The 17,891-nt window shown below is 45.6% G+C and overlaps 2 protein-coding genes across 2 annotated transcripts in view; both read left to right on the top strand.

Annotated features, from left to right (window-relative positions):
- Nucleotides 1-17,891, top strand: part of ENTREP2 (endosomal transmembrane epsin interactor 2) — a 166,829-nt gene that overhangs the window by 108,229 nt on the left and 40,709 nt on the right. The window lies entirely within an intron of this gene.
- On the top strand, nucleotides 15,562-16,599 carry NSMCE3 (NSE3 component of SMC5/6 complex). Its single transcript, XM_090263685.1, has one exon. The coding sequence runs from the start codon at nucleotides 15,684-15,686 to the stop codon at nucleotides 16,563-16,565; it is 882 nt and encodes a 293-aa protein (XP_090119811.1). The 5' UTR covers nucleotides 15,562-15,683; the 3' UTR covers nucleotides 16,566-16,599.

The following is a 17,891-nucleotide window of genomic DNA, read 5'->3' as shown; positions in this document are numbered from 1 at the left end:
AGATAAGGCAGGATTATGCCCTTTGCTTTTATGAAGGCAGAGTAATCTAAGTGCCGGTCCTGATAAGGACCTCATGATAATGGCATCTCTCTCATGAATATAGATGCAGAAATCCCAATTTTTTTTTAAAACAAACCTGAATTTAAAATGAAGGGGAAAAAATAAAAGGAAAAGGAATGTCCAGTGATGGAAACTCCTAGAGAAATATGAAAAGGCGAGCACATCCTCACCACCTACGCTGGGTTGACATCATGCCATATTGAAGAAATATTTAACGATGCCTTAAAGATGAAGGATACTATGTGATGAAGCTCAAGTATTGAAGATAAAAATTCTTAGCACACCCGGAATAGGTGTTTTTGGCTAAAACTTACGATACCGACCTTAGCAGGAAACCTCTTTTCCCTGCCTGTGAGCCTGTGGGTCAGGAGCGCGCAGGGAAGCCTGGGAAGACTCAGTGCCAGGGTGACCCGCTAGCTCTTCAGCCTCATTTCTTGCCACTCACCTCCAGGATCATTGGGCTGTAGCTACACCGCTTCTTGGTGGTTCTTGCCACACACCAGGCAGGCTCCTGCCTCCCAGCCCTTCATCCTTGCACTTCCTTCTGCCCGCAGCGCTCTGAACCCAGATACCTACCTGTCTCAGCTTGCCCTCTCTGAGGCTTTCCCGGCCTCCCTGCCTACAGTTGGAATCCCTGCCCGGTAACTTCTGACACTCTCCGGCCGCTTTTCCAGTTTTATTTATCACCTGTTGATATGTTATGTAAATAATTGGACTATATTTTTATTCTTTGTCATCTCTCTGCACCAGAATGTAAATTTCATAAAGGCAGGTATATTTTGTCTGTTTGAGTCACTGCTATATTGTCCGAGCCTAGAGTACAGTCTGGCATAGCATAAGGCACGCAGAAATATTGGTTGACCAGATGGATGGATGGCTGGATGGCTGGCTGGATGGTTGGCTGGATGGCTGGCTGGATGGATGGATGGATGGGTGGATGGGTGGGTGGATGGGTGGGTGGATGGATGGATGGATGAATGCATGGATGGATGGATGGGTGGGTGGATGGGTGGATGGGTGGATGGATGCATGGATGGGTGGGTGGATGGGTGGGTGGATGGATGGATGGGTGGATGGGTGGATGGATGGATGGGTGGGTGGATTGATGGATGGAGAATGGATGGACAGGTAGATGGGTGGATGATGAATGGATGAATGGTTGGATGGATAGAGGGGATGGGTGGATGGAGGATGGATGGGTGGGTGGGTGGATGGATGGATGGATGGATGGGTGGATGGGTGGATGCATGGATGGATGGATGAGTGGGTGAATGGGATGGACGGAGGATGGATGGGATGGATGGGTGGGTGGAGGATGGATGGACAGGTGAATGGGTGGATGGTTGGATGGATGGATGGATGGGTTGGGATGAGATGGGATGGATGGGTGGGTGGATGGATGGATGGGTGGGTAATGGAGGGGATGAATAGAGAATGAATGGACAGATGGATGGGATGGAAGGATGGATGAGGCATAGCATCACAATGGTGGGGAATCAGCAAGTGAAAGAATTCAGATAAAACATAATGATGCTGCCATTAGGAAGAATGAGTTAAAACTCTGTGTGCTGGTATGCACAACTAACAAGATTTTTTATGAGAAAGCTATGAGGTATAGGACAGAGTCCAATATGCCCCTTTTCCTTCCATTAGAAAATAATTTCTACATGATGATCATTTCTACGTAGATACACTATCCTGGTGTCAGAAGATACTGTTTGTTCATAATGGAAGTGTTGGTTGGAATATAGATAATGCAGGGGGCCTTACCTTTTAATTTTGTGTTTTTCTGCACTGTTAGAATTTTTAACTCATTCTACTCATTTTTGTTTTAAAATATCAGAAGGTTTGGGGGTGGGGTGTTGGTAGTAAGATTATGGACTATTTAAAGGAGGTTTTCTTTGCAGTGCTTGCCTTTAAAATAATAAATCATTGCTATAAAAATTTAAAAAGCTATTTCATTTAACAAAACTTGAGAAAAATCATTGCTAATCTTTAGGGACTTCCCCGAAGCACAGAAAGTTCTCAATTCATCAAATCAAGATTCGAGGGCACTCGGTGTTTTCTGTTTGCTAAGGCAGAAAAGCTTTTATTTATGCCCTGAAGGTTTTCAGTAACAAAATTTTCATATAATCAGAGGACTTTGTTCCCTTGCACAGTCTGCTTTCCTGTAATCTTCCGATTATTTATAGGACAACAGATGGCCAGGAAAACTCTTAGCAAATGGGCAAAATTTAAAAAATATTATACAAAGTTTCACGTCTGAGTCCGGAGCTTCAGAGATTGCTGTGGTCGTCAGTCCAACCAGAGAGCCCTGGGAGTCCCCCGTGGGAGCTGGGTTTGTGAAGCCCTGGGTCTTTGTTTCACTTGACGCATTTAACTGTAAATCTGTGTCCATTTTCCCTGAGCTTTTTTTTGTGTGTGTGATGATTGCTCAGTTTTTACTCTTCATCCTCACACTGCAAATATCTCACATAATACAGGGTTGGTGGGAGGCTTGTTCTCTAATAAGGCCCCATGAGAAAAATGAAAGGAGAAACAATTTTTTTTGACAACTGAGAAAAGCCATTTTATGAAATGCATTTGGTTACTGAGACACACACACACACACACACACACACACACACACACACACACACATGCGCGCGCGCGCGTGCGCGCGCATGCGCATATTAAATGTACCCTGATGAGCTTTTCACCCATCTTTCCATTTTAGAATTTGAGATATAAAGTCCCCGTTCACAGCTGTTTTAAAGTGGGATGAGGCTGGGTGAGAGAAGTACAGATTCTAGGGTTTTGAAAGGCATGCAGCCCTGGCTGGTGTGGCTCAGTAGATTGAGCGCTGGCCTGTGAACCAAACGGTCGCCGGTTCGATTCCCAGTCAGGGCACATGCCCGGGTTGTGGGCCAGGTCCCCGATTGGGGGTGTGCCAGAGACAACCCCACATTAATGTTTCTCTCCCTCTCTTTCTCCCTCCCTGCCCCTCTTTCTAAAAATAAAATAATAAAAACCTTTTAAAGAAAAGACACACAGCTCACTTATACTGCAACAACCAAGAATTTGTTGTTTTAATAGACATACGCAGTTCTCTTATACTGAAGGCAACTAAGAATTCTCCTGGAAGGTGATGAAGTTTAAGTCCATTAGTAGCCAGACTACTTTATATTAGATTTTCAAATGAATGAGAAATTAATGAAGAGCTCTCATAATGGTTTCAGAGCAGGCATATTTATAACCCTCTCCTCCTCGCCAAAAATAAATCCGTCTCATTTTTTTCCCTGCCAACTGTTTAATCGCCTATCACAGAAAATGAAGAAAAAAAAAAGAAAAAAAATTGGGGCTGGTGCAAATAGGGTGTTGCCCGCAAGGCAGAAGAAAGGTTTTGGAACTTTGAGCAATCTGTGAGCCGTGTGAATTCTAGAACATTCTGTCTTGGAATGTTCCTTGTTTTGATGTTCTTGTTTACTTGACTTGTCATTTATTCCCCAGTCAACTACACAACACGGATTTCCGAGTGCGGGGATTTGGAGCCTGGCGGCGCTCGTGGGCTCGCTTCCCGTGGCGCGTGCTTGTGCGCCACGCACCTCGCGTTTGGTTCGCGGGCTGAGGAGGACCCCGGGCCCCCAGCTGACCTGAGTCCAGGCTATCCTGGGGCGACAGACCGTCTGAGCCGAGTCAGGGGGGCTTGCTTCTACTTTGGCCCATCTTGCCCCGACTCCACCCAAGACCTCTAAGAAGGCTCCAAACCCACCCAGCGGCACCCCCCGCCACGCACGGCCCATGCTGTTTGCTGTCCTGGGGCACCCAGGCCTTGGCCCTCGCTGAAAAGGAGGCCGAAAGGGGCCCTTTTTAATGTGCTTATTATCGCTGGTTTAGTTCCTGTGTGTAGTAAGTTCAGCTTATTAGATTCGTATGATGTTTTCTGAACAAGTTACTGTCTTTTGTGTTTTTTATTTTTTTAGTCAGTATAGGCAAGTGCCCAAAGATGCTCAGTGTTTCTCAGGGGTAATTCCAACCCAAACCAACCTGGACTTTAGACTCTCAAGAGTGTTTTTCAAATGAATTCTGGGCATTCTTAATTAAGAAAACATGTCTTCAAACATGATTTAAAAAGAAAAAAGAAAAAAGAAAAATCTCATGGGCGCGGACAACAGTGTGGTGATTGCTGGGGAGAGGTGGGGTACGAGGCATTAGAGGAAAGGATGGAGGGGGTGTTTAAAAAAAAGACATGAACTTTGAATTAATAATAAAGAAAAGCTAACTATGCTCTTTAGGAAAAAAAATGTGACTAACCGTAAAGAAAGGACAAAATGAGCCCGGGTGGGGTGGGGCGGAAGCAGGGATCCCTGGCCAGAGAACAGAGAGGAGTAACTTTTATGTTTTGCATATAAATTCCTTTTAAGAGACTAATGATTCCTTAGCAGGGTTGTCGCACCAAGGACGTTAAAGAATATGAATCATGACATCATGTTGAGAAATGATTATGTACAAACCTGGAGTGAACTTAATATGTATTTACCTTTTGTTTTGTGACTAAGTATAATTATATACATTATGAACCCAATAAATATTCAAAGTAAATAAATACCCAATAAATATACATTTATCAGCCTTTCCTCTGAGACACCCGTAAAATGAAAGTAAAAGAATAAAAAATGATTCAAACTCACAAGGAGGAAACGGACAGATGGGAAATGCCAGCAGTGCTTGGGAAGGACGGAAAGTGTATCATTAGGGGGTGGCTGGGGTACATGGGGACCAGGAAGAAACAGGCTGAACTGTACCTTACAGCCCTAAAAAGTCTCAGAAATTAGAGGCACTGGATGTCCCTGAAGGTAGGATGTGGCCCGGGCAAAATGAGAGGATTGATTTACAGACTGTGAAAAGTATTGGGTCAGCCAAAAAGCCCATGATGTTTTTTTCCATTCGATGGCTCCAGTAGCGCTTAGTTGTTTTTAACTTCGTTCCAAACAATTTGGTTAGATTGTACTGTGACAGCTGTGATATCAGCGTGCATTTAAAAAAAAAATCAAAATTAGTGAATTTTTGTGTGCATCCATTTTAATATTGCAGATGGAAGAAGATACACAACCTTTTTGGTGTATTGCAGCTCCCCGAGTGCTGGCTGCTAGCCTCTAGCACCCTCCGGCTGGGTCTGAGGGATTCCTTTCTGTAGAAATCCGTGGCTAAGGGGCAAAATGGCACAGGTTTGGGGACACGGGTACCCACCAGTGAGGCCACCCAGTATACAAGCTCCAACTAAGCACAGAGAATGTCAGTCAGCATTTCAGGGCCTCGTGTGTGGCCAGCCTTTAACAGAATTTTATTGTGCCCCTTCTGTGTCCAGGAAATGTCATGGGTGCTGGGGATAGAACAGTGAACAAAACAGACCTTCCCGTGGAGCTGTGCTCTAGTTCAGGGAGATAGAAAAATGGGTAAATAAGGCACATGGCACATGCAGGTAACTGTTACAGTGAAAAAAAGGGAAATGGGCCCTGGCTGATGGCTCAGGTGGTTGGAGCATCGTCCCGTGCACCAAAAAGTTGAGTGTTTCATCCCCAGTCAGGGCATGTACCTAGGTTGCAAGTTCAATCCCCGGTCAGGGCATGTACGGGAGGCAACCGAGCCATCTTTCTCTCTATGTGTCGCTTCCTCGCTCTCTCAAATCAAGAAACATATTCCTGAGTGAGGATTTAAAATAATAATAATAATAGTAATAATAGTAATAATAATAATAGGAGGCTGAGAAGGACATAGGGAACGGGAGGAAGGGGTGCTGTGTGAGACACTCTATTGTGCTGGAGACCTGAAGGAAGTGAGGGAGTGAGCCACGTGACCACCTGGGGAACAATGTGCCAGGCAGCAGGAACAGCCAGTGCAAAGGCCCTGGGGTGGCAGCATCCTTGGCCTACTCCAGAAACAGCAAGGAGATGTGTGACTGGAGGAAGTATGTGAGGGGCAAAGGAGGCATTGGTCTTAGAGGTGGCTCAGGGGCTGCCTCCTGCGCAGTCTCGTGGAGGATTTTAAGGATTTTGGCTTTTACCTGATGTAAGTCAGGGACCTTTAGTAGATAACGCGAAGTAGTTTTCCACGGTGGCCATCCCAGTTTACGATATCCTCAGCAGTGTATGAGTGCTTTGCTCTTCCCCAGTACCACCAGAACTTTGTGTCATGGTCATTTCATTTAGCCATATGGCAGGTGAGTCATGGTATCTCATCACAGTTGCATTTTGCACCTGCTTGATTATTAATGTGAGTGCCATTTCCTATTTTATTCAGTATTTGGATACCCTCATTTGTCAAGGACCTACAAAAGCCCTTGCCTGTTTTCCATTATGTTGTATGTATTTTTCTTACTTGTTTTAAGCAGTTCTTCATATATTCTGGAAATGGGCCCTTTGTCAAGTTATTTGTGATTTGTCAGATGTATACATACATATACATACAATACACACATATGTAGATATATCCATGTAGTATATCTTCTTGCATTCATAATAATCTTTCAGCCTCTTGATTTTTAAAAAGTTTTACTACCTGAAGGTCACAGAGATTTTCTCCTATGTTATCTTCAAGCAGCTTTATTATTTTCCCTTTTATATCGAGAGCTATAATTTACGGAGAATTGACTTTTATACCCAGAAAATGGAGTTTTACTTTTCCACATGAATATCCACTGGGCCCAGGGCCATTTATCCAGAACACAGGCCTTTGCCCACTGCAGTGTGATGCCATCTTCTCTCGATGGATCACTTCCTGGATCCTCTCCTCTGTCCGTCTGTTCTTACATCAACACCAAATTGCCTTATGACCATAAATTTATACGTAACTCATGGTATCCAACAGAGTTAGCACTCTGCTCTTTTTCAAGATTGTTTGGCTACTCATGGCCTTTTGCATTCTCATACAAATTTTATAGGCAGTTTGCCAAATTCTACAAAGAAATCCTGCAGGATTTTTTGATGGGATTCTATTGAATCTGTAGATCAATATGGAGGTACTTGACATCTTTATGACTGTGTGTCTTCCAAGCTATGAAATTTATTTAGGTCATCTTTAATGTCTCTCAATAATGTTTTATCATTTTATAATTTTCTGAATAGAGGCACTGCACATCTTTCATTAGACTGCATGGGCAACAGCAGACCCTCCATATCACCCTGCCCAGGCTCTGTAGCTTCAGCTTCACTGGAGAGGACACTCCAGCGTCATCGCAAGATGCCTGATGATTCTGTGGGTGTTACTTCTGCTGATCTTGCCTGGCGTCCCTCCTGTCTTTGTGCCCAGATTATGGCTATACGAAGCTTGATGGTCCATATCGCCTCACTTTTATATTCAGAACGTAGATGCAGGTTGGGCTTCTATGCACAGCAAGGAGAGTGCTATGAAAGGGTCTGCTCCGACAGGACAAAAGCAGAAGGTGCAGGATGTCACTTCTCTGCATTCTGTTGCTCAAAGCGAGCCACAGAGTTAGTCCACATTGCAGGGGGTGGAGAAATCATCCCCGCCTCTTAGGGGAGAAGTAGGCACCCACATTACAGTTGAGGAGGGATGGGAGATAGTGTGACAGCTGTCCTTGGTAAAATGTAGCACATACGGTGTATATTCTAGTTCCATTTTCTGTTTGTCATAAAATAGAAATAAAACTGACCTATGTTTATTGGCCTTGCATTCAACTACTTTGATAGATTCTCTTATCAATTCTAGTGATTAATCTGTACATTCCTTTGAATTTTCTGCATATAGAATCATGTCCTTTGGTGTGGGGGAGATAATTTTATTTCTTTCTTTTCAATCTTTATAACTTTTGTTTCTTTTTTTCTTATTGCCCTGACTGGGACTGTTATAGCTGAACTTGTGAGAATGAACCACTCGGAGACAGTGGATAAGGAAAGCGAAGGGTTTACTGCCGGCGGCTGGGCTGAGACTATGTCTCTAAAATGGCACCAACCCCGAATGGGGTTTAGGGCAGGGTTTATATAGCAGGTTTTCAGGTGGGAAATAGGGAGGGTGCTGCAATCAGGCGGCACATCTGCAGGCTGGTAACGGTTCCAGGAAATGAGGGTTTTGCTCGGCTAGAGTGTATCCATCACGAAACACCAGGTACCAGTGCCGGATGTTCTGCAAAGGTTCTACATGATAAACTTCGAACAAGTTATGCTCAGGGGAAGGGAGACGGGAGCTAGCTACCGGCAGCACACTTACGCATATACCCAGGCTAAGCCCCGGACCACTAGAAGCTCTTACAGGACCTCCAGTAAAATGATGGATAGCAGATTTCCTTGTCTTATTCCTAACCTCAGAGGGAGCATTTTTAGTACTTCATGAGAAAGTGTGATGTTTCATGCAGATATGTCTGTAGTGATTGTTTGAATTTCTTTGTTTTGAGACTGCTAAGTTTCTTGTTTTGTTAGGGTTTTTAAAAATCATGGATATGCAGAGGGAGGGAGTTATAAGGAGGAATAAGTGGTCATGGACAAATACAATTTAAAAATAAAGTTAAAAAATTAAAATAAAAATCACGGATAGTGAATTTTCTCCTATGACTTTTCTTTCTCCTTTGAGATGACCATTTCAGAGATGTCCTTCATTCTTTTAATTTAATGAATTCCCTCAATTGATCTTAAGCCAGCTTGCTTTCCCGGATTGAACTAACCTTTCTTGTGCAGCATCTCTTGATTTCGTCGGTCAGTGGTTCAGAGTTTCAGACTGCATCTTCGTTTTCAAAATGTCCTTGTCAGATTTTTATATTAAGAGTATGTTTTCTTCATGAAACACAATGGGAGTAGGCCCTTTAATTCTTTTCTGGGGCCATTCATTTAAAGCCGGTGTTATTTCTTTAAATGTCGGGTAGAGTTCAACAGAGATGTCACCTGGGTCTGGGGTTTCCCTTGAGGAAAAATTGTGAATGACAAATTGCGTAGCTTCCTGCGTTCTTCACACTTCATATGTTTCCTGTATGGGTTTTGTTTGGTTGCGCTTTTCTAGGAATTTGTTCTCAAGTGTATCAGCAAACACTATGCATAATATTCTCCGGTTATCCTTTTGCTGCCCACTGGGGTGTGCCTTGCTCTTGTCCTTACCTTGGGGAGGACACAGGGAGACTGGTTCTGGGAGTGGCCTCAGAGGCTGGAGGCTGGGAGCAAGCAGCCGTATTGCTGAGACCATCCTGTAGGAATAGCAGGCACACGGGAAGGAGCCAGGCCTTCACCCTGCCCCACTTCTCAGCCTCCCCGCAATGCCCCTTATTGGAAGAACCCAACAGGAGGCCGTCTGACAGAAGACAAGCATCTTACAGCCTGGAGAGCAGTGGATTTGGATCGAAGAGGTCAGGGCTTGATAACCAGTACCCTCTCCCACCTGAATATTTTCAGTGTCCCCTTGACCTCACCCCACCTGGAGAAGACCCTGAGGACCATTTTTGTCCCCATTCCTGGGATATGCTGAGATGGGCTGGGTCCAGGCTCTTACGCAAGTTTTTCTTCTTCTATATCAGGAATCCTGCCCTGTCTTGTGCGACTCAATTGGTTGGGCATCTTCCTGCAAAGGCAAAGGTTATTGGTTTGATTCCTGGTTGTGGCACATGCCTTGGCTGCAGGTTCAGTTCCCGGTTGGGGTGTGTGCAAGAGGCAACTGATCAGTGTTTCTCTGTCACATCGATGTTTCTCTTCTTCCCTTCCCCACTCTCTGAAGATAAATAAAATCTTTTTAAAAAAAATCCTTAGCAATGATTGTAGTATCATTTAGATTCCCTTTATCTTTGTCCATTAAGATGTAAAAATAAATATTCCAAGATGATTCTCACCATAGCTCACAACACTGTCTTTGCCTCCCGGTGGGTCTCTTGTTTGATTTGGTTTGGGGTGAGAGTGTACTGGAGCATGCTCGGAGAGGACCCCTGGGGAGCATGCTTCTCACTCCACACTTCCAATAATTCGCTCTTTTGTACAGACATAATAACATCCCGCCTCCAGGGAGAATTCTTGGATGATGGTTCTTTCTTCTACCAAATCACTAAATGTTATTTCATTGTCTAGTAGTTTCTAAGACTGCTATTGAGATATGTGATGCTAAACTGATTGTTTCTGAGAATAACTTGGCCTTTTGTCTGGAAGCTTGTGTGATTTTCCTTTCTCTTCTTGAGATTCAGAAATTTTGCCAAGATGTGTGTCAATTCTGTGATTTCAGAGTCCTTTTAAAGCAATTTGAGTTACTTTTATTTTTAAATTAATTTGAGTGAGGGAGGGGGAGGGCTGGAGGGGGGAGAGGAAGGTATGGATTTGTCGTTCCATGTATTGATGCATTAATTGATTGATTCTTGTATTCTTGTATGTGCCCTGACCGAGGATCAAACCTGCAACCTTGGTGGAGCAGGGACTGTTCTCTAACCACTGATCTACCCAGCCAAGGACCTCCAGTTGCTTTTCTTGGATGTGGTTTCTTTGCTGTCATCATATTTTCTTTCATTCCCCAACTTGTATCATTTACATATTATGCCTCCTGCTTCTACCCTTTACGTGTTGCTATTTCACGTGTGATTTTTATTTCACAAGCTTCTGGTCCTGTATTGTGCGATGCAGCTTTCACCTGAGCCTCCTAAGATAGCAGTGTGGTTTTCAAGGAGACAGTGCTCAGCTACAGTACCTCTGCACACACGTGAAATTACAAAAGCATTCTTCTGCTCTAGAAGTGTCCTGTCGTGCCGCAATAATACCTCCTTCTGTTGTCACCATGTTTTTATTGTACAGCCTATTTCTGTTTCCTCTGTCAGCTCTGCTCCAGAGTAGCCATCTGTTCTAGGGTTTGGCTGTCCCCTTCCTTCAGACCACTTCTTAGGTGGTGGCGGCGTGAGAGTGTGCTTCGCCTGGTCATTTTGTTGGGCATGAGTTTCCCCAGTGCTGGCGCGGGCCAGCCGCTGTCCGTGACAGCTGTAAACCCCCTTCAGGCCGTGGAAGATTGACAGGAAGAGATGGAGGCAGATAGAGCTGATCGCTTTCCCTTGTGGGGGAGGGGCACTTGGGCTGGCTGACCATGTTGTCTCGTTTTACAATAGACATGGCAGGGGAAGTGGTAGGGATGGGGCTAGTGTCAGTTTTGTTTTGTTTTTAGAGGGAAAGAGAGAAAGAAACATAAACGTGAGAAAGAAAGATCGATCAGTTGCTTCCCATATAAGCCCGGACCAGGGATGAACCCATAACCAAAGTATTATACATGGCCTGACCAGGAATCAAATCTGCAACCTTTTTGGTATATAGGATGATGCTCCAACTCACGGAGCCACCCAACCAGGGCTATCAGATGTCTCTATTACATGAAGCCAGGTTGCAGAAGGAAGGACCGGAGCCCGCATTTCCGCTAGAGATTTAGCTACTGTTGAAGATCCATTACCACAGAGTAGTTTCAAGTGGAGACCTCCATTTGTCCTAGAAGTCTCGGACTTGTGTCACTTAAAAGAATAATAGAGCCAAGTTTGGAAACTTGTGTTACCACCAGACGGTCCGGGAAACCCAGGCCGCTCCAGCCTGCTGACATCGAAGAAAGGAGAACCGGGGATGCAGCCCGCAGCATCAGGGCTGTTCCTCCGCCTCTTTGATCTCCTCTGTGTCTGCTTCCCCGTGAAGGGTTATTTCCAAGCTGAGGCAGAGGTGGCTAGGCTTATACCACCCCTCAGCTTCTTAGCTCAAAGAGGACACATATGAACACCTAAGAGGATGCTGATTGGACTTGTGAGCCAGTCGCTGTGGCTGCCCTGATCACATGCACGCAGGACAGCAAGGCAGAGTGGTGAGCAAGGTCTCCCAGGGGGAAGACTAAGCAAATGAAAAGAACCGTATTGGCCACTGTGGAGACTTTATGTGTTTGTAACGTTATAACTTAATAGACCTTAATGCTTCCAATAAGGAAAAGACCCTGGGTGATCGGCAGATTTCTACTTCTAGAAAAGAGTCTAAGGATAGGCTTCTGGGTCACGTGGCTGCCATGCTTGGGAAGAGCCGTCGTTAAGTCCCACAGCTCCTCCTTTCCACCAGCCAGGGACAGCTCTGTGGCCACTTCATCCCAGTCTTCTTTCATGAAGGACAACGTGTCATTATTAGGTAGTCCTTTATCTGTGATTTCACCAGAATGGATCTCTATTATAAGTGAGTGGAAACAAGGGATTTTAGTGTAAGCATTAAAATATCTGGATCGCTGCCCTGGCCAGTGGTTTGGTTGCTTGGAGCATTGTCCCATGCACCAACAGGATAAGGGTTCGATTCACGTTCAGGGCACATACCTAGGTTGTGGGTTCAATCCCTGGTTGGCGCGCATACAAGAGGCAACCAGCAACCGATGTTGACGTTTCTCCCTCTCTCCCTCCCCTTCTCTCTCTCCCTTCCTTCCTCCCCCTCCTCTCTCTCTAAAATCAATAATTAAAAAAATATCCTCAATTAAGGATGAAAATACATATGTATATATATAAATAAAATCTGGGTTGCTTTTCCTACTATCTGCTCACCAAAATAGTATCTTCCCCCTTTCACCTCCGACTCCTTTGCTCACGTGCCACACACTGTCTCACTTTGCTCCACTGGGACAGGCAGCAAAGCAGCTCAGACACAGTGGCTGCTTTTGCAATATCAAAAAGGTTTATGATTTAGTCTGTCTGACTCCCATACCTTTACTTTTTCATGGACACCGTACCTGTGTCCTCTCTGCATCAGCATGTGGTTAAGTCTGGGAAGGCAGAGTGCCCTCATTCACATCCGGATCCATCCCTTACTTCCGTAGGACCACAAAAACAGTTCACAGTCTTCTCTCTGCCTCAGTTTCTTCTTTGTGAAAAGAGAAACATAATAAATGCACGTCTCATAAGGTCGTTGTGGGGATTAAACGAAGTAACGCATGTAGACCACTTAGAATAGGGTCTGACCCACAGTTACCTTTGTAATAATCATTAGCTATTATTTATATTTTGATTAGTGTTAATGTTGTTGTTATTGTTATTAACATCACGACAATTTTCTCCCAAACACCCATGACTTTGCGTATCACTCTAAGGTGGAGTGTGGGTCTGGATGGCTTTTCCATGCAAGGCCTAACCTTCCTTCATTTTATTACAATCAATTTATGTCTATATTTTTTCCCTTCCATTCTTCTGGACCCAGTGTAGAGAAGTGTTTAAAGACTTAAAACTTTATCTTTTCTCACCCGTTTTGAGTATGACAGTCTGTTATCTGGATAAAGATGCCATGGAAGGCACTACTGATTTTCATTCACACGGTTGCACAGCGTAGCTTGACCTATGGGGCTACTTGGGAATTTAAGTGATCATCTTAGCAAGAAAAAAACACAGAAATACCAGCCCAGTGATTGCCAATGGTTTTCATCTCATTTTCCATTTCTCTGTTATCTCTTGGTTGATTTCTTTTTTAACTCAGGGTGCAACTGATCCTTCTGGGGGGGTGGGGAGTTTTTGCAAAATTCTCACTGAAGGAGCGTTCTTTGAACTTGAATCCAAATTTTAATATGCAAGTAAATTGAAGCAGTTGAATTTTCTCATTTAAAATAAAATGTCTTGATGATATATTTGTTTTTCTTAGTAGGCTTCTGTCATTAAGATTGATGCTTGAGGGTTTATTGTTAGGTCTTGTGTAGAACAGAAAGTTATTACTCATAGTTTACCAGATTTCCACTAGCATACTTGTGTGATAACGTAGAATATCATCTTGCATATAATATTGCAATTCTAGTGCCATTATAAGATTGCATTTTCATCTTGAATTACAAACAAAAATTTATGCAACTAACATTTAATGAAATTTGTAATAAGATTGTGTTTTGACGCTGATATTCCAATAATGTGTTTTGAATTGCTTTCCTTTGAATATATTTGCATTAAAGAGGGACTGAGTTTGATTTGGTTCTTTGAAGAGTTTACCCACTTTCTGGGTAGCTTTAAAAAGACAGAGAAATTCAATTTCTCCTTTGCAAGTCAGAAAATAGAAAAGGAACACATTGGCTAAGATCTGTGTAAGTCATGGCAGCAGATTCCAGAAAGTTTGAGTTCATGAAATGAGTCATGTTGGCTATTGGAACTGCACAATTAAAACACACACAAAATATACTTCTTTTCTTTCTCATCAATTCCTAAGGCTGATAGATAGTCGTCGTCGGCAGCCGTCCGTCTCGAGAGACGATGGTGTAGCTTCTTAAGAGTCTATCTGCACCGCCGAGAATGGCTGTGCAGTCCGACTCGGGAGTGACACGGTATCTGTCTCCTCCCGTGTTGAATCGACATCTTGCGATGACGCTGGAGTGTCCTCTCCAGTGGAGCTGAAGCTACAGAGCCTGGGCAGGGTGATATGGAGGGTCTGCTGTTGCCCATGCAGCAGACCCCCCCTCTCTTCGCAGCTGAAGGGTCCAAGGGAAAGACGGAGTCAATACAGCTTGGCTTCAGGTGCGCCGCAGGAGTTGCCGGTGTTGACCACAACGTCAAACCGCCTTAGGGACTCCGGCTCCGGATTTTCTGTCGGGGTTTACTCCCTTAGCCTTTCCCCTGAAGAGGTATGCCGCAAGGCAGCGGAGGTTTTTTGGAGTCAGAGTTTTCCTTCTCTGACGTGCCCTGACTGGAAGATCGAACCAGCGACACTTAGCTTGCAGGCCGACGCTCAATCCACTGAGCCAAACCAGCCAGGGACTGATAGATAGTAAGAACTAAGAAATTGAAGAGATCCACATCATTGCAATACTTGATCAGCCATGCCCAAAATTAAGTGGTCATCTCTTGAGAGAGCGCGTTTCTGCTAAAATGGGGGTTGTGGGCGAAGGCAATTTACATGATCGTGTGCTTTCCAAGACATAAACTCTTTGGACCAAGCAAAAACACTTCACTGGAATGTGCTTGAAGCGGTGGTTCGGTTGTAGTTGTCTAGCGGGTGGCGTTTAATACAAAAATACAAATACCCAAACAGTGAAAAGACGGGCAAAGTCCCGCTAGTGGTAGACTCTTCGTGATATTAGAGAAGGTAACTGGTGGGAATGGCTAGGAGGGTTTAAACCTGAGCAAGAGAGGGAGTGGCGACAGCCCAGCAAACCGGGCGTCCTCTGGATCTTTTATTCACTTCACTTCCGCTTCCTGTAGAAGTAAATGCTTTCACTCTATTTGAGGCTCTTGCCTTCCTCTCTCCCTTAGTTTTCTCCCATTCGCTGAGTTCCCTCCATCTAATAACATCCCCGATTTTATCGTTTCTGATATTCGTTCTCTCGCGCGCTGTTCTGGGCCTGAATTCGCTCAGGAGCTCTGGCGCCTGCCCTCCACGCGCTTGGTTTGTTAAAAGACAACACTTTTTGTCCCAGTTTAAGAAATAAGCGCCGCAGTAACCTGTAGGGATGCGCGGCGACGCACGGCGGCCGCGGAGACGCCCAGGACGCCACACGTCGCCTTTATGACGCAACGCGCAGTCTCCCTCGACGACGCAATACGCAGTCTCTGTGACGCAACACGCGCTCTCTGGCCCCGCCCAGACGTACCGCGCGCCAACCCATAATCCCCGCCGCTCCTACCTCTCCGGTCGCTGCTTAGCGTTACGGGGAGCTCGTCGCCCGACTGCTGAGCCCCGCGCTGGGCCTCACCTGCCGGTGCCATGTTGCCGAAGCCGCGAAGCCGGGGCCGCCCCAGCTCCCAGGCCGAGCGGGACTGGGGCCGCGGCGGAGACAGCCGGGCTTCGAGGAGCGGCGGAGCGGAGGAGGCCCCGAGCACCTCTCGCGGGGCGGAGGGCTCGCGGGAGCCCCGCGCCTCCTCGTCTCAGGCCGCCCGCCGGGCCGAGGCGGCCCCCGCGGTGGGGCCCAGGTCCCAGAAGCAGCTGGAGCTGAAGGTGGCCGAGCTGGTGCAGTTCTTGCTGATCAAAGACCAGAAGAAGATCCCCATCAAGCGGAGCGACATCGTGAAGCACGTCGTCGGGGACTACAAGGACGTGTTCCCCGACCTGCTGAGGCTGGCGGCCGAGCGCCTGGAGTACGTGTTCGGGTACAAGCTGGTGGAGCTGGAGCCCAAGAGCAACACCTACATCCTCATCAACACCCTGGAGCCGGTGGAGGAAGACGCCGAGGTGCGGGGCGACCAGGGCACGCCCACCACCGGCCTGCTGATGATCGTCCTGGGGCTCATCTTCATGAAGGGCAACACCGTCAAGGAGACCGAAGTCTGGGACTTCCTGCGCCGCCTGGGGGTGTTCCCCACGAAGAAGCACCTAATTTTCGGGGACCCCAAGAAACTCATTACCGAAGAGTTCGTGCGGCAGCGCTACCTGGAGTACCGGCGGATACCCCACACGGACCCCGTGGACTACGAGCTGCAGTGGGGCCCGCGGACCAGGCTGGAGACCAGCAAGATGAAGGTGCTCAAGTTCGTGGCCAAGGTCCACAATCAGGACCCCAAGGACTGGCCGGCGCAGTACTGCGAGGCCCTGGCGGATGAGGAGGACCGAGCCAGGCCTCCGGCCGGCGCGGCGGCCGCCTCCTCGTGACGTCCGCGGTTCCGCGGGGCCCGGGGGCGGTGGCCGAGGCGCGGGCCTTGGGGGGCGGCGTCAGGACAGCGCGCGTCTCTGTAGCGCTTCCGTGGGTGCGGCTTTCGGACGCGTGTTGGCAAACTTTCCGTCGTTCGTTTGTTTTTTTTTTACTGTTACAAATTACTTGGTTCCCGATGTTCGTTTTTAAAAACACGAGGAGAGGATGTATTTCGTTTTACTGTCTGTTTTCTTGGTGTAAAAATGTGGCTGCCTTTATAACACTGGAAAATTCTGTAGCGTCATCTGGAACAAAGAACACAGTCAAATGCGTTGGTGCCAAGAAACGAAAAGAAAAGTGGCTGTTACGTGGCTTTTTAACTACCACAGTTTGTAAGGAAAAATAAAAACCTTTATAAATTAAAAATTAATGGCCTGTGTCCCTTTTTTACTTTAACACGGCTGTTTTAAATATTGTTCACTTATATAAGCACTATGCATCGTTCTAAGGAAATGGTGTTTTCTCCGTATAACAGGTTTTTTTGCACGTGTAGTTATTCAGCTCTGGCTTACGTTTTACTGTAGTTATCAATACCGTGTCTTTGAAAGCATTAAGCATTGTGCATTTTTGAAAATCACAATTCACAAGAGATTTGATGACTCCAAAGCAGCAGTTTTTAAAAAGCCAATTTTTGCTGCATGTTAATAAGGTAAGTAGTGTTTTGTAGAAGTTGCTTTACTTACCTGTGTGTGTGTGTGTGTGTGTGTGCAGATTGGATCCCGATGTAAAATATAGTTCTCTTACTGTAAGTCACAAAAATGTTGGTAAAACCTTTCCTGATTAACTAATTGGGGAACAGTCGACTGGCTTCAGGTTCTGGCTCCACCTAAGGAGCCACATGAATGTAGGCAGGTTTCCTCACTTGTCTGTAGGCCTTCCTCACCCATCAGGTGGGCTGATGACGTCTCTTGGTAGTCCGACAGTTGGATGTGGAAGTATATGTGAGGTTCCTGGCCCGGTGCCTGCTGTGGAAGATTTTAGTTATTACTTAGCTCCCTAACATTTTTTTTTAATTTATTTTTTTATTTCCTTTGGTATGGAGCAGGTAAAAAAAAAAAATTAAGGTTTTCTTTCATCATCTTGCTTTAAATCACTCCTAGAATTAGAATTGCTGGTTCACAAGTTATGACAATATTCTTCTAGTCTGACTATTGTATGCTTTTATTAAAAAAACATAATTCATGGTATACGGTGAGTACAGCCCATATAAAATAATAAGAGCGGGGAAGTTAGATGCTCAGGTGTGCCCCGGGGCTTTGAGAAGTCTTTCTCGGGTAGTGAAAAGG

The sequence above is a fragment of the Furipterus horrens genome, unplaced genomic scaffold, assembly GCF_987537825.1.
Source record: "Furipterus horrens unplaced genomic scaffold, mFurHor1.1.pri manual_scaffold_16, whole genome shotgun sequence".
Taxonomy (NCBI): Eukaryota; Metazoa; Chordata; class Mammalia; order Chiroptera; family Furipteridae; genus Furipterus; species Furipterus horrens.
Note: the sequence above shows the minus strand (reverse complement) of the source record. Positions and strands in the feature narration are given on the sequence as shown.

Excerpts from the sequence above, each read along its gene's own strand:
- NSMCE3 (XM_090263685.1), top strand. The coding sequence starts at position 15,684 with ATGTTGCCGAAGCCGCGAAGCCGGGGCCGCCCCAGCTCCCAGGCCGAG.